The sequence below is a fragment of the Brachyhypopomus gauderio genome, chromosome 2 (genome assembly GCF_052324685.1).
Source record: "Brachyhypopomus gauderio isolate BG-103 chromosome 2, BGAUD_0.2, whole genome shotgun sequence".
NCBI lineage: Eukaryota > Metazoa > Chordata > Actinopteri > Gymnotiformes > Hypopomidae > Brachyhypopomus > Brachyhypopomus gauderio.
In genome coordinates, this window is record NC_135212.1 from 20,728,048 (window position 1) to 20,753,069 (window position 25,022).

The 25,022-nt window shown below is 43.6% G+C and overlaps 5 protein-coding genes across 7 annotated transcripts in view; 3 read left to right on the forward strand and 2 right to left on the reverse strand.

Moving 5' to 3' along the window:
- The window catches only part of ap2m1b (adaptor related protein complex 2 subunit mu 1b), a 13,405-nt gene extending 11,373 nt beyond the window's left edge, over window positions 1-2,032 (forward strand). The window contains exon 11 of the mRNA XM_076990782.1: window positions 14-2,032. Within this exon, the coding sequence (XP_076846897.1) occupies window positions 14-148 (135 nt within the window). The 3' untranslated portion in view covers window positions 149-2,032. The remainder of the gene's footprint in view (window positions 1-13) is intronic.
- Window positions 2,033-5,970: 3,938 nt separating this feature from the next.
- mmp23bb (matrix metallopeptidase 23bb) lies at window positions 5,971-10,227 on the forward strand. The gene is made up of 8 exons (XM_076990783.1): window positions 5,971-6,365; window positions 6,978-7,129; window positions 7,472-7,611; window positions 7,867-8,034; window positions 8,229-8,393; window positions 8,536-8,646; window positions 8,817-8,943; window positions 9,161-10,227. The coding sequence occupies exons 1-8, from the start codon at window positions 6,291-6,293 to the stop codon at window positions 9,354-9,356; spliced, it is 1,134 nt and encodes a 377-aa protein (XP_076846898.1). The 5' UTR covers window positions 5,971-6,290; the 3' UTR covers window positions 9,357-10,227.
- A 48-nt stretch (window positions 10,228-10,275) lies between these two features.
- pcyt1ab (phosphate cytidylyltransferase 1A, choline b) lies at window positions 10,276-14,092 on the reverse strand. Of its 2 annotated transcripts, XR_013125248.1 has the most exons (10): window positions 13,873-14,092; window positions 13,238-13,344; window positions 13,018-13,114; window positions 12,779-12,895; window positions 12,547-12,698; window positions 12,336-12,414; window positions 12,044-12,186; window positions 11,712-11,900; window positions 11,327-11,602; window positions 10,276-10,643 (listed from the first exon to the last, which is right to left on the reverse strand). XR_013125248.1 is itself a non-coding variant. In XM_076990784.1 (9 exons), exons 2-9 carry the CDS (start codon window positions 13,340-13,342, stop codon window positions 11,393-11,395), a joined length of 1,092 nt encoding a protein of 363 aa, XP_076846899.1. In that variant the 5' UTR covers window positions 13,343-13,344; window positions 13,873-14,092; the 3' UTR covers window positions 10,680-11,392. The 2 variants fall into 2 exon arrangements, 1 of the variants encoding a protein (XP_076846899.1); XM_076990784.1 differs by lacking the exon at window positions 10,276-10,643 and having other exon boundaries at window positions 10,680-11,602.
- Window positions 14,093-14,402: 310 nt separating this feature from the next.
- On the reverse strand, window positions 14,403-16,830 carry serp1 (stress-associated endoplasmic reticulum protein 1). Its single transcript, XM_076990804.1, has 3 exons — window positions 16,609-16,830; window positions 16,152-16,227; window positions 14,403-15,025 (listed from the first exon to the last, which is right to left on the reverse strand). The coding sequence occupies exons 1-3, from the start codon at window positions 16,690-16,692 to the stop codon at window positions 14,985-14,987; spliced, it is 201 nt and encodes a 66-aa protein (XP_076846919.1). The 5' UTR covers window positions 16,693-16,830; the 3' UTR covers window positions 14,403-14,984.
- A 143-nt stretch (window positions 16,831-16,973) lies between these two features.
- On the forward strand, window positions 16,974-25,021 carry eif2a (eukaryotic translation initiation factor 2A). 2 transcript variants are annotated; one of them, XM_076990798.1, is made up of 14 exons: window positions 16,974-17,472; window positions 17,808-17,877; window positions 17,966-18,037; window positions 19,508-19,626; window positions 19,826-19,925; window positions 20,100-20,182; window positions 20,382-20,455; window positions 20,575-20,719; window positions 20,856-20,972; window positions 22,248-22,822; window positions 22,922-23,035; window positions 23,927-24,046; window positions 24,157-24,222; window positions 24,554-25,021. In XM_076990798.1, the coding sequence occupies exons 1-14, from the start codon at window positions 17,376-17,378 to the stop codon at window positions 24,617-24,619; spliced, it is 1,818 nt and encodes a 605-aa protein (XP_076846913.1). In that variant the 5' UTR covers window positions 16,974-17,375; the 3' UTR covers window positions 24,620-25,021. The 2 variants fall into 2 exon arrangements, with proteins under 2 accessions (XP_076846913.1, XP_076846915.1); XM_076990800.1 differs by lacking the exon at window positions 16,974-17,472 and adding an exon at window positions 17,519-17,654.
- The last annotated feature ends 1 nt before the right edge of the window (window position 25,022 follows it).

The following is a 25,022-nucleotide window of genomic DNA, read 5'->3' on the forward strand; positions in this document are numbered from 1 at the left end:
TCCTCCCGTCCAGGTGCCCTTCGCCCCGTCCGGTCTCAAGGTCCGCTACCTGAAAGTGTTCGAGCCGAAGTTGAACTACAGCGACCACGACGTCATCAAATGGGTCCGCTACATCGGCCGCAGTGGCATCTATGAGACGCGCTGCTAACGGCGGGCCTCCCAGCCCATGCGGTGGGGTGGAGGGGGGGTGGTGGTGTAGGGCAGTGCAGAGGAGGTGCAGATCATTGGCCTTCGCTCACTCTCTCACTCCCTCCTCTCCTCCTCACATCCAACAGCGTAAAACAATTATGGGGGGGAAGGGATTAAAAGATTTACAACTAGTCATAAAGATAACACAAACTTGTCCTGTGGATAAAAAAATAGATTTAAAGTTCAGACATGTTTATGAGCAAAGAACATGCAAGACTCATTTCCCTTCATTAACCCCCTCCCCCCTCCGTTGTATATGGTGAACCTGCTATAAGATGAGGCCCCATTTTCCATCAGCCCACTCATTCTTTCTCCTCTGATTTGCCCACATACATTCCTGACCCCCCCCCCCCCGACTGCTGGGACACGGCAGGGCCATCACTCCCATTCACCCAAACAAGTGATTAGCAGTGAACCTGTGCTTTTGTACGCAGGCGTCATCAATGTTAATATGGCTTCTTTAAACCCCACCCCACATCCCCACAAATCGCTGGTGTTTGTACTTTTATGCTGTAGTGTAGTCAGCTAATGGACACCATAAATTGTATCCCCCTTTTTCTTTTCATACAGGTAGGTTTTGTTTTCCTACACAGCAGGTATATTAGTCATTGTTAATTAGATATTGTCCATGTCTTTGTAAACAGTGTGTGTGTGTATTCATCAATGCTCTTGCCCCAACTTGTATCACTTGTATTCTTTTTCATCTAACTTCATCAATGGCTGTACTTCAGACTGCCTCAGAAATACCTATTTTGTCATGACTAATGTTGAGCAACAGTTGTCTGCTTTGGTCTCTGCTGTTGTGTTTGCCAGACTTTCTCTGTGTGACCAAAATTCTCAGAAATGAGGAAATATAAAGCAACAAAATACTAATAGTAGATTAAACCCAGCTGTATGTATGTGTGTACGGACTATATACACCATAAAGGACTGAGAGTGAACTGCCAGGCTGATGTTGGACAGTTCCTGCTTTTGGATTTGTCGTGTGTGTGTGTGTGTGTGTGTGTGTGTGTGTGTGTGTGTGTGTGTGTGTGTGTGTGTGTGTGTGTGTGTGTGTGTGTGTGTGTGTGTGTGTGTGTGTGTGTGTGTGTGAGAGTGCAGTGAGCCCCTGTAGCAGGGGGTCCCCCAACATCTCTCAGGATCTTTTGTGTCTGCCCTCTGTTGTGCTTGGGTGTTCACCAGGTTGTTTACGGGAGGTTTAACGTGTACCTTTTATGATTTCTCCAATGCACTGACATCTCCCTCTTCAGTGTTTCTCCTAGTACTAGATTTCTCTGAGATTTATGGCACAAATGTGAAGGCCTAACTGTGAATGTGGATTCAGAGGGGGGTGGGGAGGCAGCCACAGCAGATGGGCTCCTGGAATTCCTTTGAAACTGAACCAAGGTTTAGATCAATTTCAAGTTAATCTTGAATCTTTTCCTGCTCGCTGAGATATTGGCAGAGTTGGATGTGAGTACGAGTTCTGCATCTCTGTTCCTCAGGCCAGTTTTGGATATCGTTCCCCCACCCAACAACAAAAAAGACCTAAAGATGGTTAAAGTTAAGGAATTTGCTCTACTGTCAGCAAGGCGTCCTACCTTGTTTAAGCCTGTTCCCACTGAAAATGTTGGGTTGCCCTCTGCCCTTGACGTGTTTGTGCCTGTGCTCCGACAACTGCAGTGTTCTGATAACACTACAAATGTTTCTAAGCTGTTTTGTGTTTAGACACGGAGTGCCTGTCTGCTCTTCAGCTCTGAGAGATGCTGAGGGTCCTCTGGGCGTGGTCCCTCAGCTTCAGTGTGTGCACTTCATTTGGTAACATTGTGATTGTCTTGTTAATCCTAATAAAAAGTAAAACGAACTTCTGCTTTCTGTGGTGTTTTCTTTGCTGGGAAAATGTCGGTCCATTTAGCACATCTGACTAATATTGAGATTAAGCTTGGATCTAAACAGCAGGGCAACATCTCCAAGACTGGGCTTAAGCACATCTGTACTAAGCCGCTAATTAAAAAACCTGGCCTTAACCCCCAGGAACTGTCCAATTATAGGCCAATCTAATCTGTTGTTCATATCCAATATTTTAGAGAAAGTAGTATCTTCACAACTCTCTTCCTTCTTACAGACAGAACATGTCAGTTATTTCAGTCTGGATTTAGAGATCATCACAGCACTGAAACGGCACTGACTAAAGTACTGAACAATCTTTATCCTCTGATAAAGGACATTTCTCATACTGCTAGACCTCAGTGCTGCTTTTGACACCGTTGATCATAATATTCTACTTAATAGGCTGGAGACACTCATTGGCATAAAAGGTCAAGCACTCTCCTGGTTCAGGTCCTACCTGACAGATCGTTACCAATTTGTACTAGTAAATAACGAATGCTCAGAGAATTCTAAGGTAAAATATGGCGTCCCACAAGGATCTGTACTGGGCCTCATATTATTCTCATTATATATGCTACCACTGGGCACTATCATTCGTAGGCATGGTATTAGCTTCCATTGCTATACAGATGATACTCAGTTGTATATATCTTCCAAGCTGGATGATATCACTACTACTCTCAAGATTGAGAACTGCATCCAACATTAAAAACTGGATGACATCTAATTTTCTTCAACTAAATTCTGATAAGACAGAGGTGCTGATTCTTGGGTTCAAAGCTACTAGAAGCAATTGGGCTGATATTCCCCTTACCCTAGATGGTTTTTCAGTAACACCTAAATCTACTGCAAAAAGCTTAGGTGTCACTATTGATTCTGATCTTTCATTTGACACACACATATGCAATGTCACTAAGGCTGCCTTATTCCATTTACATAATATCACCAAGCTGAGACAATTACTTTCATTAGCTTTCGGAGAAGCTGGTCCATGCTTTTGTTTTGTCAAGATTGGACTACTGTAATGGTCTTCTAATTGGATGCTCTAAACAGTCCATAAAGAAGCTACAACTTGTACAAAATGCTGCAGCTAGAGTCCTAACTCAGGCTAGAAAATTCGATCATATTACTCCCACTCTCGCGGCATTACACTGGCTTCCGATTAAATGTCCAATTTAATTTAAAATTCTTCTTCTGTTGACCTCAAAGGCATTAAATGGTCTTGCCCCACAATACCTGAGTGAACTCATTGCTTACTACAACCCATCTCGCCCTTTGCGCTCCCAAAATGCTGGATTTATCCTAGTTTCAAAAATTTGTAAGACTACAGCCGGAGGCAGAGCTTTCTCTTTTAAAGCCCCTCAATTAGGTATAGCCTTCCAGCTCCAATCTGAGATTCGGACACAGTTCCAATCTTTAAACCTAGACTTAAGACTCACCTATTTAATCAAGCCTTCAGTTAATAGTCCCCTTGTAATGTGTGGGGCTCGGGGGGCCCAGACGTTGAGATATCTGGTAATCTGAGATTTTGATACTCTCATCCAGCTGTGTCATGGCATCACTCTAGTTGTGACAATGACTTGACTGGAAAGCAATGTCTCAGTGAGCGCTCATGACTGTGGTCACCTCTGAACCCCTCCCTTTAGTTTTGCTGCTATAGATTAGCTTACAGGAGTCACATGCTAATCACTGGCACGTGAGCTATGTATATTTAAATCAATGGTTCTTTAAATTGATGTTCACAAACTCAACCTGTATTGTCTATCTTTTTGCATGCTTCTACCCAAGACGATTGCATGCAAGCATCTACAAGCACCTAGGAGATGGTCTGGCTTGCCGGTGGATGTACTGATGCCGGGATTGGATGTGTCATTGCCACAAGAGGACGTGCTGATGCTTGTTCCTACCTGAGGCTCACCATCGGCACTGAAGGGACTGTGACTACTTGGCCGGGGAACAAGAACCATAACTATAACTGTAGAACCACATTTTGTCCACACATACAGACTTGTGCTAACGGGCCGCCCAATGCAGGATGGATTCCCTTTTGAGTCTTGTTCCTCCCGAGGTTTCTTCCTAATCCCCACCATCATAGGGAGTTTTTCCTTGCCACTGTCGCCTTTGGCTTGCTCATTAGGGATCTGGACCCATACGTTTGTGAAGCTACTTTGTGACAACATGTGTTGTAAAAAGTGCTTTATAAATACATTTGACTTTGACTTTGACTTTACTACAGTATGTTCAAGGTTGAGGGGGGTTGACTTCCTATGTGGCACCATATTCTCTCAGAGCACATCCAAAAGCGGGCAAGTGTGTGTGTGTGTGTGTGTGTGTGTGTGGGTGGGTGGGTGGACACGCGCTGGGCCTGACGTCATGACCAATCATTAATCGGTTGTTGAAGCCAAAGGACGGTCCGACTGATGGATCGATGGCCAATTAAACTCTCGTCTCTCAAGGCCCGTGAAAGAGGAGCTCCTGTCTTGCCACTTTTTCTCTGCTCTGCCCTTCCAACTCCCTCTCCTTTCATTTCTTGCTCCTTCCCAGTGTGAGTGACAGCGCGGGGTCAAACAGCCTCTGGTTCCGCACTCACCTGGGAAACTGCCAAGTCTCTGGGCCTCCTGCCAAAGCGAAGGGCGGAAGTTATGAGTCCGCTTTTCAGGTGTCCTCCGTCCAATCAATGTTTGTCTTCTCCTTCAGGAATCCCATAGTCTATGTTAATTCAGCACCGTCACACAACTTTTTTGTTAAATAACCAGACTTATTATTCGGGTGTGAGAACGGAACGCTTTCATGGGATAATGTGCCGGAGTTTAAAGCGCTTTTCTACTGCTTTCCTTTGTCAATTTTTTGTTATTTTGGAAATAATGTCCATTCATGTTACATTTCTATTATATCTATCAACAACTGATTCATGTTCAAGACCAATCTTCGTATAAACTTTATTATCACATCTTTCTTGCTCTCGTGTACTATGATGAGTCTTTGGACAAATGATTCCTCTAACCAACCAAATCCTCCAGTTTGGCCAGTATCGGACCTTCGTGGCTAATGACCTGAGAATTAACAGTATTGCACTTTGAGAAACCACAGACTGTCCCTCAGCCCTCCGGGGGTCAAACGGGCTAATGGGGTTAGTAAGAGACTGAAGGCCATTTGGCCAGGGACGCTATGCGTTACGCCAAACTGCGCAAGTGCCAAATTTTCACCTCATTCTCCACAGTGTATTTTTAATGAGTACAGCCTGTGCATGCATGATTTGCAGGCCTTTAAAACACCGGTGTCAGCCCTTTTGTTTGAAGTTGACTTGCAGAGTACCTAAGAGCCCGAATAGCAGAAATGTTGACAAGGTCATGCTTTGGCGGATCTGGTTTGAATGTTAAAAATGTTTTTTGAAAGTTTCTTATGTTTCATTTCTTTCCATGTCTCACAAGAGCTGCTCAGAATGTTTGAATGGTTTTATACCATGGAACAAAATTCAATAATTCTTGAAGAATGTCAAACCTACTACCTGAAATGTGGGAAATCGGTTCACCCTAATATAGTGGAAAAGTAAGGAACCTACACGATCACATCTATTTTGGGGTCTTCCTCTAATATTTCATCGTCTAAATAACTTAATATAGTTTTAAAATGACAGAAGCCGCCCTCCAAGTCAGTGGAGTGGAAATACTCTAGGTAGGAGGAGGTAGCCAAGTTTCACACAAAGGCGGGGCGGCGCTTTCACACACCCAACCCTGCAGCACACGGTCACATTCACCCCCCCAAGCGATGGCGAAAGTTCATAAGAAAACTTAAAAATCGTTGGTGCAGTTTGGAATAGTTGGACAATATTTGCATAACTGCACAGAACGCGTTTGTTATGCTCTGAAAAGGAGCCTGTGTCATGTCGTGTGTATGAACAGGTCTGTCCCACAGCTTTGCAGGTCTATCCCACAGTGACACGCACTCCAACGCCGTGGGACAGGGGTAAGGAGGACAGGGGCAAGGAGGACAGGGGTAGGAGGACAGGGGTAACGAGGACAGGACTAATGAGCTGCGTCTGTCTCCCGCACGGATGCGCGCGCACTTGGATATGTCTTTTTTTCCTGCAGGAATAAATGTGCCACGCTGCTCCAACGACTCTTGAAGCAAACACGTGCTGTTGAGAATATACGCAAATACCAAGACGTCTGTTTTCTTCAAGGTAACTAGCAAAAGAAAGAACTTTTGAGTCTGCCAAGGGGCTTTTTGGGATGCGCTGGACTGAGTTAATAATGATGCCTCTAGCATTGCTGCTGCTCCTGTCCCCCGAAGGCAGAACAGAATCGGTAAGAGCTGTCACATCAGTTGCTCAATTACTGTACTAGTATTATTAGAGTGCGTTATGAAGCCTGCATGCTTTAAACCGCTTGCATCATACTGTGCGCTAGACAAAATCATGAAGCAAAATCTTATCAGCCGGTGCATCTTCGTTTGGCAAGCGACTTTAGCGAGTGAAGCGCGGAAGAAGTTATTTAAAATTTGATTGAAGTCTCCTCAAGACTAGACCTATTTTGGAGTTAGATCCAAAAAGGTTGAAATGATTAAATGACAAGAGAAGGGAGAGGTGGTTGGAGTTGACTTGGAGGAGGGGTAAGGGTGGGCTGTGTGTTATTTTGTTCACATGAGGGTGACAGATATTTCAGCCCTTGGCCATAGATCCACAGCTAGTAAGATGGGTAGACAGAGGACATGGCCAGTGGAAGAGACTTGGGACAAGGCCAGAATTTGTGCAGCACTTCTTGCGCTCTGCTATATTGTTGTCTAGACTGTTTGACACTCCCACAAGTCATGAGTGCTCAGTGTTTCTGTGGGATTTAAGAGTAGATTAAAATGTAGGTTAGCAGCCTGTCTTTCAGCTCAGTTGCTTTCCCCTCCTGTATTCTCTTACTCATCGGTAGGTCACCGGGCCACTACGGGAGTCTCTCCTGCTGCCCCTCCCACACCACCCAACCTCCTGGGGCAACAGGCCAAGAGTTCTGCTGGGTCGTGCCAAACGCTATGCCATCAACCCCCTGGGCTACAAGTGGGAGCACTTTAACATCACTTACAAGTGAGCACCGGTGTGGAGACGACTCGGGGGGTGTTACAGTGCATAATCAAATTGAATTAACAAGCTAAAGCAAAAGGGATCCTTGAGAAGACAGGTGACACGTAAGTACTCTGGATGAGTGGGCCAGAGGTGATGCATTTCATTAAGCGGACGATCAGAGTGATCGGAGGATCAAACGGCACAGACACATGAGAGGAGGAAGTCAGAGAAAGGGGGAAAATACACGAGCTTGATCAAGTTTGAACTTGGAAATGGCAGATGTATGTACAGAATGAAGCTGAGTGCATGCCCTTACACATGCATAATTCCCTTACAGAGAATTGTCACCTTTCTGTCTTAAAGGATTACAACGTTTCCCAACACGCTCAATAAAGATGACACCCGCAAAGCCATAAGCATCGCCTTCACTAAATGGAGTGACGTCTCCCCGCTGACCTTTACTGAAATCACCAAGCCCAGCGAGAGTGCTGACATCATTATTGGTGAGCTTGGCTGTATGACGTTATTGCTAGCCAATTAACAAGCAACAAAGTTGCATTATACCTGACAAATTAAAATAATATACTATCAGATCTCTGTTTTGCTCTCAGAGACTTTGAAAGTACAAGTTCATTGGTCGAATTGATACTGCATATTCTGAGAGCTTTTTCTTGCTGTTCTGGAAATTAAGTGCTCACACTCAACAATTAGTCTATTAGCCCCCAAGAACCTGTCTCACGGTGGTTGTGGTGGGCCAGGTTTCTACACATTCAATCACACGGATTGCTGGGGGTCACCGCTGCACCCTTGCTTTGACGGCCTGAATGGAGAGCTGGCTCACGCCTTCCTGCCCCCCCGCGGTGAGATCCACTTCGACAACCACGAGTTCTGGATTCTAGGAAAGTCTCGCTTCAGCTGGAAGCAAGGTATGCACCCAAGTCTCCATCTGCAGTGGTTCTGATGTTTGTTTGTTTGGAGATTTCAGGTGGGGGTTCATTGCGCTGCATCCATACCGTCATCTGTTGTTCTTCGTCTCTATTATGCTTCGTGTGTCCCTCTCCCGTTTGCTGTCCCTCTGTGTTTTGGACTGATTACTCCTTCAGTCCTCCTCCTTGCACAGGTGTGTGGCTCAATGACCTTGTTCAGGTTGCTGCCCATGAGATTGGCCATGCTCTCGGCCTGTGGCATTCACGGGACCCCAGTGCTCTGATGCACCCCAACGCCACCTACACCGGCCAGCGCAACATCGCTCAGGACGACATCTGGGGAATCCAGCGCCTTTATGGTGAACCAAGCACTCCCTTCCAGTGACCATGAGGGGGGGGGGGGGGGGTTCTGTTTCAGATAATGTGGTGTAACCTTGACTTTTTCCTACTTGCATGATTTCAAAGGCTTTTTCAAGGACAACACATGTGTTTGTGCTTTAGGCTGCTTGGATAAGAAGCGCGTGTGTGACCCCTGGGCCCGGTTAGGATTCTGTGAAAGGAGACGGAGTTTTATGAAGAAGTACTGCCCTCAACGGTGTGACCTGTGTTATGGTGAGATCTTGGAGCAGCTAGCAACAAAGCTAGAGTTTCGGTCCAGTAACTGCTGTGATATCACTCATTATTACATGCTGTGTCATCGTTATAACTTCCAGCACGTTACTGAGTATTTTTAAGATACACAATAAGGGTTCAGAAACATGCAAGACGTATTTGTACATCAGAGCCTGTGGATGTGGTGGCCACCCCGACGCCCCCCCCTGCCAACGTGAAGATCAAGGTGGTGCCTCGTGGGAAAGTCGTCGGCTTCCGCTGTGGGACCAAAAACATGAGAGTCCCTCCAAAAGTCAGGTGACCTCTAGCAGAGCTGCAGCTTGAGAGCAAATAAAGTCTTAAAGCTATGTAAACACTGTAACCTATTCGGTTGCTAGGAGCTGCTGTAATTAGTGTCAGTTCCTTTTTAACAGTCCAGAGACGTATATGGTCTTTGTACATTTCCTGGTGAATCGCTGAGCTGACGGTTTGACGATGCCCCCCCAACACCCCCACCCCCTCCCTGTGCAATCAGCTGGTATAAAGATGGAGAACAGCTGGTGACCTCCGTCCCCGGATACATCGCCATCAAGGACCGGGACCTCCGCATCGTGGCCAACGAGTTCAACGAGGGAACGTACACCTGTCGCATCCTCCGGCGTGGTAGCGTGGTGTCGGCCAACTCCTGGGCCATCCGGCTGAAACCCGAGCGCTCCTCGAGCAACAGCTGAGACAGAGAGATCGAGCCGAGTCCAGGACGAGACGCAGAGACGCTCTCACGCCTACCTCCGGCCCTTAAAGCCACTCAGACCCGCTCGCCATAACCTCAGACTGAGCCCGAGCGCTCAGCGGCCACGTCCGAGGGAGCGTTTATTAGTGGAAGAGTCCTTCAGCGGTAGATGCCATGGAGAAGGTCAATGTAGACATGTTAAATGGCTGAAATTGCACATATTAAATATATATACAAGGAAAGGTGCAGTAGGAACAGTAGCTTTTTTGTATATCATTGATTTCTTACTAGGTTTGACTGTGAAAAAGTCACACCGAAGTTTTTCTAGGGTGTCAAATTCATTAAATTAAGGTTAACAAACTATAACTGCTGACAGACACAGTGAATAAGAACAGGGTCACTGGGTGCACTCATTCTATCTTCTCCCTTCACTGCATGAGGTTTTATTCCAGCACATCCTCCGAAAAAAAATGCTAAATGACCCTTTGATTATATTTCTACTGGCAGACTCGTCCAAGCCATTTCCTCAGACACAAGCAAGGGAGTCTGATACATTCTGCTGTGCCTCCATACTATGGCTATTTCAAACACAATAAAATCATACAAGTTCCCACACCACTTTCTTTTGGTGCTGTCGGTTGCTACGAACAAGTAATGTAAACATTTACGGGGGAAATTCTTCCCAATACGGCCAGGACCGGTGCCACATTGCTGCTCAGGCCTTAGGGGTAACAAGGGTTGCCAAGTTCAGGAAAACCAAAACCTTCACTATCACAGCCAACCCACAAAATTAGTACTTTGCATAGCTTTGTACTTGTGTTTGGGGCAGGACACCCCTAATAAATCTCAGCACAGACGCAGAGCCTTATAAAGAACGTGAAACTCACTTTTATTAAGACAGATGGGAAATTATAATATAAGATTCTGATCAACTCAACACATTTGACTAATAAAATGAGACTGACAAGTCATAAAAATAGATCAAGCAAAATAATCCTGTTCAAAGTACTAAAAATGTGTATTTACCAGTACAGAGTGAAGAGAACACAAGACACTATGGCTTTTGTCCTCAGACTGGAATGATCACGTTTTCTCCAGAGAAATGATTTTCTGCAGTTTTCATTATGGCATTAGGTCCAGTGCTTCGCAGTGTAAGAAAGGAATAGCGTTCCATTAGTCAAAACTGGGTGGCAGGAAGAGATGGGTCTAACTAAACCCAGTGCCTTCCTCCTCCTCCTCCTCCTCCTCCCCCTTCCTGGAGTGGGTCTAAAATAAGGCTTCTTTTCAACTATGAGAAAATCCAAACAGACAGACAGACAATGCATGTAAATTAGGTTCTTTTTTTTTGCTCCCTGGTGCTAATATACATAAGTGCCTCTTTGTTAAATAAATGGTATACAGTATTTGTGTGTGTGTGTGTGTGTGTGTGTTATTCAGTGATGAAATTTGTTGGACCAAGGAGGATTCACGTAGGTGGTGGGGGGGGACAAGCTGATGAGCGGTGAGAGTGGCCATGACAGGTGGGACAGTGTGGTGCTTACAGCAGGTTGACGGAAGTTGCTTTAGTTTACAAGTCTGTGCACTAAACGATTAAACATAATACACATGTGCTTTGACATAATACATAATTAGGTACTGATGAGGCATAAGGATAAATAAAAACAAATAAATCAAACAAACAAAGAAATACACAAAAAAAACCCTCAACACCCCTATGCCTCTTCACACAATCATTAAGGCCAAATCCGGTGAAGGAAAATGAAATATAGTGGATATACCAGACTCCAACACTAGATTAATTAAGTCATTATACTGCGTCACAGACAAAGACTCACAATCTCCTCTTAGTCTGTTAGAAAACTGAGAAAAGTATGAGAAAAGTGGTTTAAAAACAAACAAACAAACAAACAAAAAAAAACCCCCAACCAAGCCCAAAACCCAGACTGATTTGAAAACAGCTCCGGCAGGCACCTGGTTCCTAGCGAACAGCAGAATGCGGTCGTTTCAGAAGACGTATCGGAGGGGGAGGGGAGCCGCCTAGTCTTCCTCGTCCTCATCCTCGTCCTCGCTGATGCCGTGCACGTCGCTGTAGTGTAGAGGCGAGCTGGACGGGGAGGTCTTGGTGAAGAAGGGGAGGCGGAAGGTGGGCGATGGCGAGCGCTCCTCCCGCGTGGGGCTGCTGCTGGGGCTGTGTCTGGGGCTGATCGCCTGGAGCATCCGCCCTTTGCCTTCCTTCAGCATGTGCTTCTGGACACCCGCCCCAAAGAGAGAGGCGCGGGAGACGTTAGCGGCTGTGAAACTGCGGAGAAAGCGGCGGGTCCTCTATTTTTCTGGGAAATAAAGCAGAGCGTCTCACCAGCGCCCCGTCTGGGCCGAACATCTGCAGGAAGTTGCCGATGAACTCGCGGGATTTCTCCTCCCACTTCTGGATGAGGTCGATGCTCTTCTCCTCCACCTTCTGCACAAACTCTTTGCTCTTCTCCTCTACATCACGCACCTTCTGCTTCACCTTGTCCACGCGCTCCTGCAGGTGGTACTTCTTCTCCTGCAAAGATCGCGTTACATGGCTGAAACCGCAGGCCCTTCTGATTCAAAGCGTGAACCATGGCTCTCTCAAAAGAACCGCACCAGATGGATTGTTTTTTGTTTGCTTTGGGAGATGTGGAGGAAGGAGCTGTCTGAACTCACGTTAATGAAGCTGACATTAAGCTCTTTGGCAGTGTAGCCCCTCTGCAAGTTGCGTCGTGCATAGACGTCGTAATCACGGACGATGCGCGTGATGATGTCAGACGTTGAGATGCCCTCTGTCCTCTGCGTGGGCACAAACATGCCTTGGAATAAGATGATCATTCCCTCAGTCATAAAGACAATGAACATACAGAATCTCACAACACACTGGGATTTGAAACCGCAATAACAGTTCAACTAGCGTTAAAGCGTAACTTTCCCTGCTGTGTTGTGCTAATGGTTGGCCAATCACCTGCTTCCTTTATGTGCTTGTAAACATCATCACTCCCAGCTGAAACATATGGGATGTCGTCATGGGCAACGAAGTCGATCTGCTCAAGCAGGAAAGAACAAATAAAAATCAGCCTAAGATACTTCGACATGAGCCGAGCACTGAACGCGCAGCGTGTGAAGTCGCGTGTTGAGGCCCGGTGCCGCGCGTGGGCCGCGCGTGCTGGACTCACTCTGTGCTTGGCCAGGAACTCCGGCGTCAGCGTCCACGGCGCGTTCCTCACCACCTCGTCCACGTAGCGGCAGTGACTCACGGCACCGTAGCGCTCGTCCTCGTTCATGACGGTGAAACCTTTGAGGTTGTGCGTCAGGTCGTCGCTGCACACTGCAAAGAGACACGGATTGGAGGAACGCGACCGCAGGACGGGGGGGGGGGGGGGGGGGGGGGGCTTGTGTGCCTCTTACCGCCTACAATGAGATGAGTGTTGGGGAATAGGCATTTGGCTTGCATCAGGGCTCGGGCGTGTCCAGAGTGGAATATGTCAAAAATGCCATCAGCATATACACGCACTGGACGATTCTCTAAACATGAAGTGGAACACAACAAGAATCAGTTAACTACTACAGCGTCCCTAGATGGGCCATCTCTTTAACTTAAGCTGTGTGGAGAAAAGGTCAGTGAGAGGTGCACAGCACAACACTACCTGGCGTGCCACGGCGTGCCTCGTCTAAGCTCACGCGAGTGTATTGAGTGGTGACCACCTCCAACTGATCAGCAAAGGGGGCAGGTTCTGTCAGACCCTAGAATACCCGCCCCAACACACACACACACACACACTGTGTTTCAATATCACCATGTGGCCTACAAGTTCACCTGTTCAATTTGATGTGTCATTGCATGATTTTTACAAATGATTCACTCACCGAGGTTCTTCGTGGGATCTTCTTCGCTCGTTCTTCATTCTCTGCGTCTCCATTCGGTCCCTCTCTTCTCCTCTTCCTGTTTAGCCCTGAACTATGTGCCTCCATGCCTTAACGTAAAAAAGGGGATTCTGATTTAATGAGTTAACACTAGAGAATATTAAAGATACTCCCTTTAGGGTGGCTTACTGTTTGGAAGAGAGTATCCTGTTTTTACACTATACTAATGTCTCCTAACGAGCCTCAGATTATGACGTGGCATAACGCAACTTCCTAACGTGTGTGGAGACAGGCAGTACTCGACATGCCAGAGGGAGAAAACCACCACATTATAATCCTGTTAACTTCCTCCTTCATCGCTCTGTTGTTCTCGGTGACTATTGTTCTCAAATATTTTGTCCTTAAAAGGCTGTAATGAGGCAAGACCAAGACAGACAGCTGTCACTGGTCAGTACGGCTCAGCCAGCGGAAACAAGCACCGTACACGTAAACAGATACGTTTTCTGTATTTAGATCCAAAATAAGTCAATAAATTACAATAGAACAATATATCTGATCTATTCAGGATGATGTATTTACCGAGTTTACACAAAACTAGAGATTAGCTTAGCTGGTTAACTAGAGATGGTGCTACTAACCCTGTTAAGCCCAATCTGGACGCCGTAGCAGTGCAGTCGTTAAACGTTGCTAGTGATGTGTATGTGTTACGTACGGAAAACACGATTTTGACAAACTCAACAACTACATTTTTAAGCACTAAAGTATCTAGCGGACTAGTTTTAAAAGCCAACACGCAGCACGTCCTCTCCAGCTACTTGTTTGACAGCTCCGCAAAAATCACTTAACTTGTTAAAGGAAGTGACGACACATGACACAGGAAGCTGTTGCAACAAATTAAAACGTTTCGACATTAGTCGAATAAGAGTACGTACTTTATTTGCTTTTTAATTTAGTGGTGAAAGTAATAGTTGTACTACTCTAAACATTAACATTGTCAATTTAAAGAAAATCTACTCATAGTAACAAATATCATGGTCAATACTAATCTGCAAACGTATAAAAATCGTCTTTGCATGAACTAGTAAGGAAATTATTTAATCGTTATTTGTTAAAGGACATCTGGATAATGTAGAAACGTACTTTGGAATTGTACAATAAAGAAACTTAATTCTAAACACCTTCATTTATTTCTGTCAAAATACAGGTTAAAGAATGCACAGCATTAAACACAGACAGGAATTAAAGGTGCAGAGTTCCAAATGGCTTACACAATTATATTGCATTAATTCAGGACAATTCATGTGTTTATATGGCCTAAATAGAAACCTCATATTTTGGCACCCATCTGAACATTTCATGGTATACAGTAACAGCCTTGAGTGATCCATCAAATAATCCTCAGAAATAAATGGAAAAACAAGAAGAACAAAAAGATATAAAGATTCGCTTCAATGTGGTTACTGAGATAATGGTTAGCAATAATAAGGCAGATTCATCAGTAAACTTGGTTTAAAGTGGGGGGGGGGGGGGTTTACTCCTGTGCTGGAATGTTGTGTAAAATATGGCTTGATTTTTTCAAACATTTTCTTCCATTCAACCATCATTTGTGTAAGGCACCAGAGATCAGAATAGTGATTACAGCAATGTATGTTTTAAATAAGACAAAAGAAATGGACAGTCGATCTTCGGCCTTTCCAGCACAGCAGGAAGAGGAAAGGATGGAATGTTGAGTGACGACTGGGCCGTCTGCTTATATACCCATTCTGATGCTCTGAATGATCTGGAAAATGGCTGAGAAAACAGAAAAAGTGCTAAATGATCAAGTTGATATCCTTTGGATTACTAATGCTAAAACGTAATTTGTCATATATAACAAAATTTGTATCACATTTAGTGGCTGGGAAGCACTCAAAACATCTGTAACCACTGTTCATGAAAATATGTCATTTCAGCCTCTCAAATCAACAGAGCAGTGGGTGAACCATTGGAAAGTTCAAAATCTTCCAATTATTTTCCTTAATACATGATCAAGCAAATAAATTCAGTTGACGTTTTCACGACTGTTCCTTGAAGGCTCTCAGACATTTCATTTAGCATTCTGATTATAGGATAGGGATTACAGGTCTATGCAAGGAGTTAAAATACAAATTAACATTATTCCAAGAAGGTAAACATAAAGTGCAAACAATTTCCTTGAGAATTAACACAAGTTAAGAGTCATAACTTAATACGCATTGAACAGGAGAATATTCAGCATTTATTCAGAGCATGCTGTATAAAAATTATACATCAGTGCATACTTACTGAAAGGATTAACTATTCAAAGTTAACTTACTGATTCAAAGTCAAACTGCCTAAGTGACTGCTTTATCAACACTGACGCAGTGGCATGCTAACAGCATTCCAATAGCATGAGGCAGTCATTAAAATATCAATTCGAATCAGAGGTGGACCTTCCAGGTTCAGAAAGTAAGTCCTCACCGAGATTTTGCTCAGGCTTCTTGGATTTTGTTTATTCCACAAATATTACATGGCTTGAACCAATTAGAAAATCCAATAAGCTTGAGTAAAATCCTGGTAAGGAGTTTTACTTTCTTGAACCTGGAATGCCCACCTCTGATAAAATAATATAAAGGAGCAAAATGCTTTTGGTGATGGGAAGCCCACTGACTGATTTAAAACAGAACAAAGATCAAGGTTCGTTGACACACACATGATAACACAGCAAAGTCAAATGCTCTTTGCCCCAACAAGCCAAAACGCAACCTTAATAATATTCGTAAAAATTCGTGATCCGTTATTTGGGTAAATTACTTTTTTGATAAAAAAAAATCATAAAATAAAGACTTAAAACGATAACACCCTGTAAAAACTTTCAATTAACAAATGACGACACTCGAAAGCATTTGAAACTCACCTGAACCACATACTACAAACACGAATAGCGCCAGGAGCCACGGACCCACCGCCGCCTTCTCGTCCTGAGGGCCTCTCTGTAGGGACAGACGTGGGAACTGCATCAAGGTGTCGTCTACACAAATATATATTATTATTATATATTATTATTAGTGTATTTTAAACACCAGACACGTAGTAAAACGTGTGTGAACGACCACGTCGAGAGTCAGTCCTGCGTCTTCAGGAACCTGGTCTCACCCATCCTCATATCCTAATGTGTGCTAACGAGGATTTGAAACGGAGTAGCTGGCTAGCTAAGTTTGATGCCTATAAATCAGCTAGTAATTATATTTAATGTCACCTTTAAACAGTGAACAGTAACTACACACGCCGCTTCACTCTCAAACGTCTCACCGGTAGTTTTCCATCTTACGTTAGCGCTGGCTAGCCAGTTAGCATCGTAGCTCGAAACCTACCGACGACTTGGCTACGTTTCCTCGCTGTGTGATGTTTTTGCTGTGCTTCTCGTTAGCCATGCGTATCCTCTGCTTCGCAACCATACTTCAACAGTAACCGAGGTAGCTGAACGACGAGAAATAACACGAATTCGTTTAAAGTAAGCCCAAAGTGTTCAGGTGAAGAAGTCCCGCGTCGCCCCGCTGCTCCTCGGTTGTAAGTTCCACGGAGATGTCTACGTACACACACACAGGCCCCGCCCACACACAAACACAGGCCCCGCCCACAACTCTTATTCCGTGGTCGTGGCGACTCTGGACTGTCTGGACAGACTCTGACACAATTACAGTGGGTTTTTTTTTTTAATCCAAAGCATACTTTGGATAAAGTAGACTCAGTAGAAACCTTCTTTGGAAAAAAATCCGAACGTATTTGAATTTGACTAAGCTTTGTGTTTGATCCACCTTGTAGCCTTACTCTGCGCCAAATAATTTGAACAGAAAATGTAGACTAAATGTCCATCAATGTCAAGATGGAAAACTTTCTTGATGCACTTTTAGAAAGGTCTTCCACATGGAGCGGAAGGACGTGTCAAGAGGAAATTATAAAAATGGGGTTCTTCCTCGGCGACCCGTGTACATCTATCAGATCTTCCTATAATCATTATGGAATTACAACATAAGTGAATTTCATGTATTCAATAATAGGTTCGATTTGATGGAGTATAAATCTTATTTCATTCAAATGGAATCCACATAAGGTGTATTTCAAGCATAGACTGCGGTCTATGATTAAGTGGTGGAGACGGACAGGTCTGTCACGTGCGCGGCTCCTTCATGACCGTTTCCTTTTCAATATGGCGCCTCCTACTCCACACTTAGCAGGTAAGCAAATGAATCAAAGTTTTTTTTTGTTTTTTCTGTGGACCATTTCAAATCTTGTAGCCATTTATATGCTTTGTGCACTGTATTGTTTTTACAAAATTCCATTGACATCTATAATAGCCAGCTAGTTACGTTACTGTAGGATAGACAGACAAACCGTGGAAAGGGAACGAGCACTCAAGGTACGCTAGACAGATATGGCAAGCTGTCTAGTGAGAAACCTCCAGACGTCAAAACATGGTGTTAAGAAAGGTTGTGGGCCCACGTAAGTAGTCTTTGGGCTGAGAACAAGGTTACCTAAAGTTTTCTGTCCCCCTTTCCACCCTCAATAACAGTTCGAGGATCAGACGGAACGTTCCTGCTGCGTGGACCACCGAACTGTGAAGAATCTCAGACTTTTCAAAGGTGGGTCATTATTCGTGGTAATCATTGCAGTAAAGACACGTGTCAGGACAAATGTAACGTGTAATTAACAATATCCCTTACGTTTCAGAGATAACCGCCAGAGCAGATATGTGACTTTCAGCAGTGACGGTGAATTGTTTGGCTGGTGCAATGGGGATAAGTATGTATGAAAATGCACTCTATAGCCAAAAGTATGTGGACACCAATTGCTAACAGCTGTGTAAATCCGGCCCATATCTATACAATCACCATAGACGAATATTGACAGTAGAAGGTGTCGTACTGTAGAGATCAGAGACTTTAAATGCCAGAGAATACCAGCATTGCAAAATAAGTTTGTTAGTGCTTTTATTGTACATTTTCAGCATCTTGTTGCAACAGTAGCTCAGACAACAGAGTGTGTAAAAATCACAAATTCAGTTCACACAGTGTGTAAAAATCACCCATTCTCTCAACGCTCACCTCAGAGTTTAAACCTCTCAGTAGAAGCACATGAACTGTGTGTGTGCATCTTGATCAAATGAGATTTCATGGCAGAGCAGCTAAACATAAGTCTAAAATCCCCATGCACAACACCCAACATCAGCTGGAGGGGCATAAATCACACTGCCACTGCACTCTGCAGCGGTGCAGATGTGTTCTCCTGAGTCATGGACCAGACATCACTCTCTGGCAGTCTGTTAGATGAATCTGGGTTTTGCAGATAATTGGAGGACACTACCTACTAGAAAGCATAGTAGGAACCGTAAATCTGGTAGTGGAAGAATAATGACCTTGGGCTGTTCTATCAGGGACTGGGCTATGCTCCCTAGTTCCATTCATTTGTAATATTAATGCAGCATATTGGCATGCAAAGACGTTTTGGACACTTGTTTCCAACTTTGTGGCAACACTAGTTAGACAAATTTGGCGTGAAGTTGCTCCAGTTACTTGCACAGGATGAATTGGAACATCACTTGCAGGACGGGTCATACATTTTCAATATTTAGCAGGTGCACTTTCCTAGAGCAACATACAATAGCTTTTTTTTATCTAACTTCAGTGCCTTCCCTCATAAATGATCCTTTGACTGAATGGGCAGAAATTCCCACATAAGCACTTTCAGATCTTGTGGAAAACTTTCTCAGAAGAGAGTTATAGCTGCGATTCCCAGACAGGCTATGACTGAGGTGCCCTTGAGCAAGGCACCTAATCCCAACTGCTCCTTGGGTGCCGGGCTAGGGCTGCCCACCGCTCTGGGCACGTGTGATCCACAGCCCCCTAGTAATCACTAGTGTGTGTGTGTGTGTGTGTGTTCTGACTGCACAGATGGGTTAAAAGCGGAGGAAAAATTTCGATTGGGATGTAAATCACATTGTAATCACAATTGACAAAATATGGCTCATTTCATTTCATTTCACATTTCAAAAGGTCCAGGTGAGCGAGACCTTCATTTTAATGCCCATATGTTTTGGAATGGAATTTCCAAGAAACTTGTATGTGTGAGTGATGGTCAGGTGTCCACATTCTTTTGGCCATATGAATACAATGATTTTTCTTTTGCCAAATGGACTAGAAATACTGGGTAAATGTGATTGAGAACCCATACTGAGAAATAACTGATGCTTGTCCTCTTGTACTTTTTGTGTAGGGTCAGTGTGGTTAAGGCATCGACTGGAGATTTGATCAAGTCTTTTGATCTACCGAAAACATCAATGCTGGAATTCTCTCCTCTGGGCAAAGTGCTGGCTACATGGAAGCCATACACCAGTGAGTGTTCTAAATATAATTTATTGGTAGTCTCGAAGTTCCAAGGTCAATAATGTCTAATTGTATTGTATGTATTGCTTTTGTACTTACTAATTATTAAATGTATACTATGTTTTTATAGTAGTTTTTTTCGATAACCTTGTATAACCACTGAATCAACTCTAATTGTACTAGTAACCCTACTCCTTTCCTATTTAAGAAACACAGGACAACCCTCAGGGTGAGGCTAACCTGCAGCTTTGGGACCTGAAAACAGGTGACTGCATCAAAACATTCTACCAAAAAAAGGTGCAGGGATGGTGAGTGAATAACAGCAAAAAGAAAATGCAATTCTGACTACATCCTGTTGTCATTTGTGATACACTTACATCAGTTCATGTTTCTAACTAGTAACAAGTCCATTGGTTTGTGACTAGTTGGTAGCATCTAAAAACACATTTGGGTCCTGTTTTTGTTTTGTATTTTATTTTAAGGTGTCCAAGTTGGGCAGATGATGAAAGTATTGCAGTGAGATGTGTTAACAATGAACTTCATTTCTTTGAGAACAATAAGTTTGGTAAGACCGTCTTTCCTTTCAAACTCTGGACGTTTTGTTGCATCTACTTAAAAATCTGGTGCAGTAGAACAGTTTCTTTTGGTTTTACTTTGTTGTAATTACAAACAATAACGGTCGTTTTAAATGCGCATTAATCAGCTTGTACCTCTACTGCACAAGGGTCAGTAGTATCCATGCTGTGCATGTTTTGCTTGTGCAGAAACAATTGCCAACAAACTCCACCTCCAGAAAGTGACAGAATTTGCTCTGTCTCCAGGAAACCATCCAAGCAAGGTATTAAAAGTTTTGCATTGATGTACATCCCGTCTCTTTGAATACCCATGTGTGTGATTATGCAGAGCTATCATTTCTCCAATCTCTCAATAATCTCATCTTCCCTGGCGCTGCTCAAGGTGGCTGTCTATGTTCCCGGAAGCAAGGGTGCCCCCTCTTTTGTACGTCTCTACCAGTACCCTAATTTCGGCGGTCCGACTTCAGCTCTGGCCAACAAAAGCTTTTTCAAAGCTGACCGAGTGACCATGCTGTGGAACAAAAAAGGTATGCAACCCTTCCTACGATATGAATCGATTTGGATATTAAATTTAGCTGTCATAAAACTGATGATTTAGGTAATGGTTTTAAACTTGCGTACCGTTAGTGACGTGCACTGAAATGGCCTGTTCCTTCTCTGTAGGCAGTGCGGTTCTTGTGACGGCCAGCACCGAAGTGGATAAGACTGGTGCATCGTACTATGGAGAGCAGACCTTACACTATCTCGCCACGAATGGGGAAAGTGCAGTGGTACAGCTGCGTAAGTAAAATCATTTGGCATAATCTGTGTAGAGGGATCAGAAGTTGAAATAAAACCAAAGTTCTTCTAACAAGGCCACTGCTGGACCGCCATCTACCTCACAGCAGGGTTTTTTTTTTTTGCATTTGTTAACTATGTACCTGAGACAAACCTGAGAGGTTTTCAGCAGGAAGCGTGGAGTTTCAGCTGTGTCTACTGCAGAGGAAGGTGTCCTCCTTCCTGACGGCCTGCTGTCTTTCAAGCTAATGTGCCGTGCCAAAACATTAGCCCACTTTGAGCTTGGCAGTTGTTAGCTATAACCTCAGCTAACATTAAATAGTACACAAGAAGACACTTCAGCAATAGATAATAAAAAAAGACTCTAAAATTACTGAAGGACAGATACTTTTAAATGTAATTCCCTCTGGAATGCTTGACTGCAGTGTCAAATAAAGTGTTGCCCTACTAAAATGTGACAAATGGGACTTCACTGGTCTTACATGTTGCATAGACAGTTGAGTAGCTAAAAAAAAGCTTTTGGATTGCAACTAGTAGCTCATGTTTGCATGTCCAGGGTAGTGGAATTGTTTTTGTTTTTCTTCCTCTTCCCACTCTAAAGAAAGTATGGAAGCCCATTTGCAGCAAAAAAAAAGAAAATCTAGCACGTATTTTTCTTCTCATCATTACATAAATTGCTGTCTTCATTATTTTGAGATACTAAGTCGTTATTTTGAGATACCAACGAGTCACATCTGAATCCTGGAGCAGTAACATATTTGCTATACCGAAGTTCACCTCTGACCACATGACTTTGCAGTGTTACTTTGTTCCTCGTCATTATTGACAGTGTTACATCTTGTACATCTTACTGACAACCTGACTTATTTCCTGTTTAATAAGATATTGGACAAATATTCCCTAATTGTGTTTAATTATCTAGTTAGTGCTCAGTGAACTAAGTTATAATCACAGTACTGAAATTATACTCCATTCATGATTTCAGGATTGCAATGTCTGCTTATCATCAAAATAATGACTTAGTATCTGGAAATAATGTGATGGCAATTAATGTAATTATGAGGAAAAAAATGTGCTGGATTTTTACTTTTTTGTGTGGCAGGAATGGGTTTCCACAGAAAAGCAGGACATGTTGCTTGATTAATTATGATAATTACTACAACCATTCTAGCATTACTAACATGCTAGAAAAATGTTAAAATGAGGATGTATCATATTTTTTGTAATCCTGTTCTGTTCTGGTGTTCATGAGCATGTTTTGTCCCTGTTTTTTAACAGCGAAGAACGGCCCTATTTACGACGTGTCGTGGAGCCCCAGCTCTTCAGAGTTCTGTGTTGTGTATGGCTTCATGCCTGCCAAGGCTACAGTCTTTAACCTCAAATGCGAGTCCGTTTTTGACTTTGGCACGGGCCCGCGGAACGCTGCGTTCTACAGCCCTCAGGGCCACATCCTGGTCCTTGCAGGGTTTGGAAACCTGAGAGGACAGATGGAGGTGTGGGACGTGAAGAAGTATAAGCAGGTGTCCAAACCCCAGGCTGCCGACACCACCCACTTCTCCTGGTGTCCAGACGGGGAGCACATCGCAACCGCAACATGTTCCCCCAGACTCAGGGTCAGCAACGGCTTCAAAGTCTGGCACTACACGGGGACCGTCCTCTACAAGCAGGACACGCCGGCTGGCAAAGAACTCTGGGAGGTGCTCTGGCAGCCCTTCCCGGCCGGAACGTTCCCAGAGAAAGCGGTGAAGTATCAGGCGGCGTCAAGCGAGCTCGGCAGCACCGAGGCCAAACCGGCCCAGGCCTACCGCCCCCCCGCACTCCGTAACAAACCAGAGAGCGGCACTTACAAACTGGTGAGCTCACTGGATACGCGATGTGTGATCAATACGAGGTGGGTGACGGTGTCTTTGCATGGTGGTGTTATTCACTAGAATATTTTCCTGCTCCGTTAGCATGAAGAGGAACCACCACAAAATATGAAGCCTGGAGCTGCTGGAGAAAAGCAGATGTCAAAGGCAGCTTTAAAAAACCAGAAAAGACGAGAGGCCAAGAAAGCAGCTAAACAGGTTTAAAGTTTTTTAGTATTCCAGAATGCTGCCTGTACATTTCTAGAGGTTGTTTGTGGCCATAAAATACTAATGAGTAACAAGCCAACAGAAATATTGATAAACTAGGAACAAAGTTATAAACACAAGGACTGAAGTTGTAGCCAAAATAAAAAGTCAAATTTATTTATATAGCACTTTTTACAACAAATGTTGTCAAGACAAAAAAGACAAATACAGAACTAATAATACATAAAAAAGACAATTAAAACCTTGGAACAGTGTCAATTCAAATGCGCTCCAATTTCGACAGTGTGTGTCCATGTGAGAAGTTGGATAGAGCTAGAACAAACATTTAGGCATGTAGCCCACACATGCAGTAATATTCTGATTAATGTCAAGTCCAGTGACGTGCAGTAGAGCAAGAAATCTTTAATTACTTGTATTTTTGTAGCTGTGCTACATCGGGGTTGGGGGGGGGGGGGGGACTCGTTTGGCGAATACATTTGGCATCGATTCTCTGTCATCTCATCTTGTCCTTGACCAACTTTCTTGCGTCCTTTAGAAGGAGGCTCTAAGACGTAGGAAAGGAAAGGGTGCAGTGAAAGGAAAAAAGACCACCGAGCATTTGAAGTGAACTGACTAGAAGCAGATGGGATAGGGAGAAAATGCCAAGACTGCAGTAATGATTTTCTAAGAACAGACATTGCAGAGCAATTAAAGGCCATCTGTAAGTTTCAGTTTGGGATAAGTTGCAATGACACATTGCTGTGAGATGCCATATCGCTACATGATGTAGGCGCCTGATGGTGGCTAAACCGGCACGAAACGGTTACTACATTTACTACATTTGCGTCAAACTAATACATCATTCTGTGTATTGATTGTCCTGGTTTTTCATTCCCAATACAGGAAAACAAATCTGATGAAGCTCCTCCCCCAGAGTCGCCGCCTGCCTCCTCCAGTCAGGCTCCTGTCACATCTAGCCACGGAGACCCTGAAACTGAAAAAAAGATAAAAAACTTAAGAAAGGTATATCGGACTGATACATTTTCACTTATTTTTAAGTTCTTAAGCTGTAGTGAGTAGTATGCTGCTGAATAGTGTGCGAGCTAAACAAAATCTGTGTGTGTCTGGCACAGAAACTTAAGGCTATCGAGGAACTCAAGGAGCAGCAAGCTTCAGGCAAACAGATGCAGAAAAACCAGGTACTTCTCAGCTCAATGCCTACATGAGATCTACTTTCACCAAAATGAATTGTTGGTTTTTCGTAGACTTTTCCAGTAAGATATCTGTATGTTATGTAAACACAAACTATGTAAACACAATTTTTAGAAATTGTGACAGTTTTCCGTATATGCATTAAGCATAGTCTATGTTGCAGAGCCAAAAGAATTTCGCCTAAAGAAATGATTTTTAGTCAAGCCTTAATCTGGGTCTGGGAATCTGGCCAATGCTGTTTTAAAGTCTACTGCATAGCCACAAAGAGGACCATATAATTTGAAATCACTAAAATGTTGACTTGAAATGATCCCACAGCTTGAGAAGATGCAGAAGGAGGCACAACTTTTGAAGGAGATTGAAGAACTTGAATTAGGAGAGTAACAGACATAGAAGACACTTTCATAAAATTGCAACCCATTTGCAACATTGTAAATCTGAACATTGGTTAAAATTGGTCCTTTGCATTTTCCACCAACATAAAATTCCCTGGAGAAAACAACGAACATGCATTTATAATTTTGTCTGCCTTGTTAAACATAAGATTGCTATTGAACACACAGCCTGAGCTTTTAAAGGCATTATTAGTATGCAGTTTTATGTACAGTGTATGATGAAGTATTTTACACAGATTATGAAAGTGAATAGAATGTAAAACTTTCACTGCAGTGCACAAAAGCCTGGATTAATGTGTAATAGATTTGTATGAAATAACAAGAGTTTCTCTTAATCTGCCCCAAAACCTAGTTTGAATGTTCCAAGATAATAAAGTGTGATTGAATACAAT